The sequence below is a fragment of the Frankliniella occidentalis genome, unplaced genomic scaffold (genome assembly GCF_000697945.3).
Source record: "Frankliniella occidentalis isolate FOCC.00 unplaced genomic scaffold, Focc_3.1 Scaffold61, whole genome shotgun sequence".
Classification (NCBI taxonomy): domain Eukaryota; kingdom Metazoa; phylum Arthropoda; class Insecta; order Thysanoptera; family Thripidae; genus Frankliniella; species Frankliniella occidentalis.
In genome coordinates, this window is record NW_026267191.1 from 915,190 (window position 1) to 916,487 (window position 1,298).

General features: G+C 65.6%; 1 protein-coding gene across 1 annotated transcript in view; it reads right to left on the minus strand.

Moving 5' to 3' along the window:
* LOC113212653 (uncharacterized) overlaps positions 1-367 on the minus strand; it is a gene marked incomplete at its 3' end in the record, with an annotated part of 18,346 nt that extends 17,979 nt beyond the window's left edge. The window contains 1 exon segment of the mRNA XM_052267922.1: positions 28-367. Coding sequence (XP_052123882.1) covers positions 28-259 — 232 coding nt within the window.
* Between the last annotated feature and the right edge of the window lie 931 nt (positions 368-1,298).

Genomic DNA, 1,298 nt, shown 5'->3' on the forward strand with positions numbered 1-1,298 from the left:
CCCTTGGAGCACGCCACGACCCCTCACCGCTCACGTTCCAGGCGCCCTCGACCTGGTACGCCGACGACCCCGCGCCGATGATGAAGCCGGCGGGGATGGCGAGGGCCTCGTCGGAGTCCTCGCGGGTGGAGGCCGCCGCTACCGCGGCCGGGCGCGGGTGGCCAGCGAGCGGGCTGGAGACGGGGCCCGACGGCCCCGCGAGCGCCGCCGGCACCAGGGCGGACGCCACAGTGAGGGCGAGGACGGCGACGACCAGCATCTCGCTGACGATTCACGGATCTTGCTCTTGGGTGAGTGTATGCTCGGGGGGCGGCCTGTGCGGTGCGCACCGACGCTCTGCGCAAGTACTTCTAAGCCGCGGGTCGCGCCGAAAGTCATATATACGCGGCGAGGGCGAGGGGAGGCCCCCGGGCCCGACGCGCCCACCCGCGCCCACCACGCGCGCGAGCCGTGGAGGCAGAGCCGGCAGAGCAGAGTGATTTACAGCAGGGGCAGAGATACGACACTCGTCGCACTCATTATACTATTGGGAGACGCACCGACACCTGAGCGGAAGGCGCGGCGGGGCGGGGTAGGGCGGGGCGGGGCTGCGTGAGTGCCCCACACCGCCAGTAATCCAGGGCTCTGTGTAAGTGGAAGAGGCTGCTTCAGCATCGATTGGTGATTGGTGACGTAAGTCGAAAGTATTAGACTGTTTAGTACCGAGAATCTGAGTGACGTCCGGGCCGGCTACAGTTGTATACACCCACCCTCCAGGGATGGTCCTGCGTGCTTCCTATCGGGGTTTATTCTCCGACGATCAAAGTCGCAACTTGAGCGCGGAGCTTTGCGTTTCGACTGAAGTGGGCCGCGGCTGTGGGGAAGTGGCAGGCGTCTACTACTAGCGTCTACTAGGCTGCTGCACCCCGTTGGAGGTTGGAGCAAATGCTTGAACTATATCCCGCACGCACGAGTGCGAACGGGTTTGCCCATCGTCCCCGGCCAGCTGTGGCGCTCCAAGGCCCCGTGCGAATAGGCAACCCGTCCGCGCCTCTGCATGCGGGCTAGTCTACGCTCCAACGGGGCACAGCAGCGACCACCCTGTCACTTCACTATCGCCCTCTCGGCGCAACGATTATCGCGAGCTTCTATAGTTCTGGGCGCAAACCGTCTCCAGGCGAGGCGACTGGGCGTGACCCCTTCCGGGGAGGGTGAGGAAGGGTGAGGGAGGGGGCTTTGCATGATCAGCTGCCTGCATCTGGCAGTGGTGCTGATGCTCCACACTCCCAGGTGCCCTCCCCCTCCCCACTGTGCCCCCC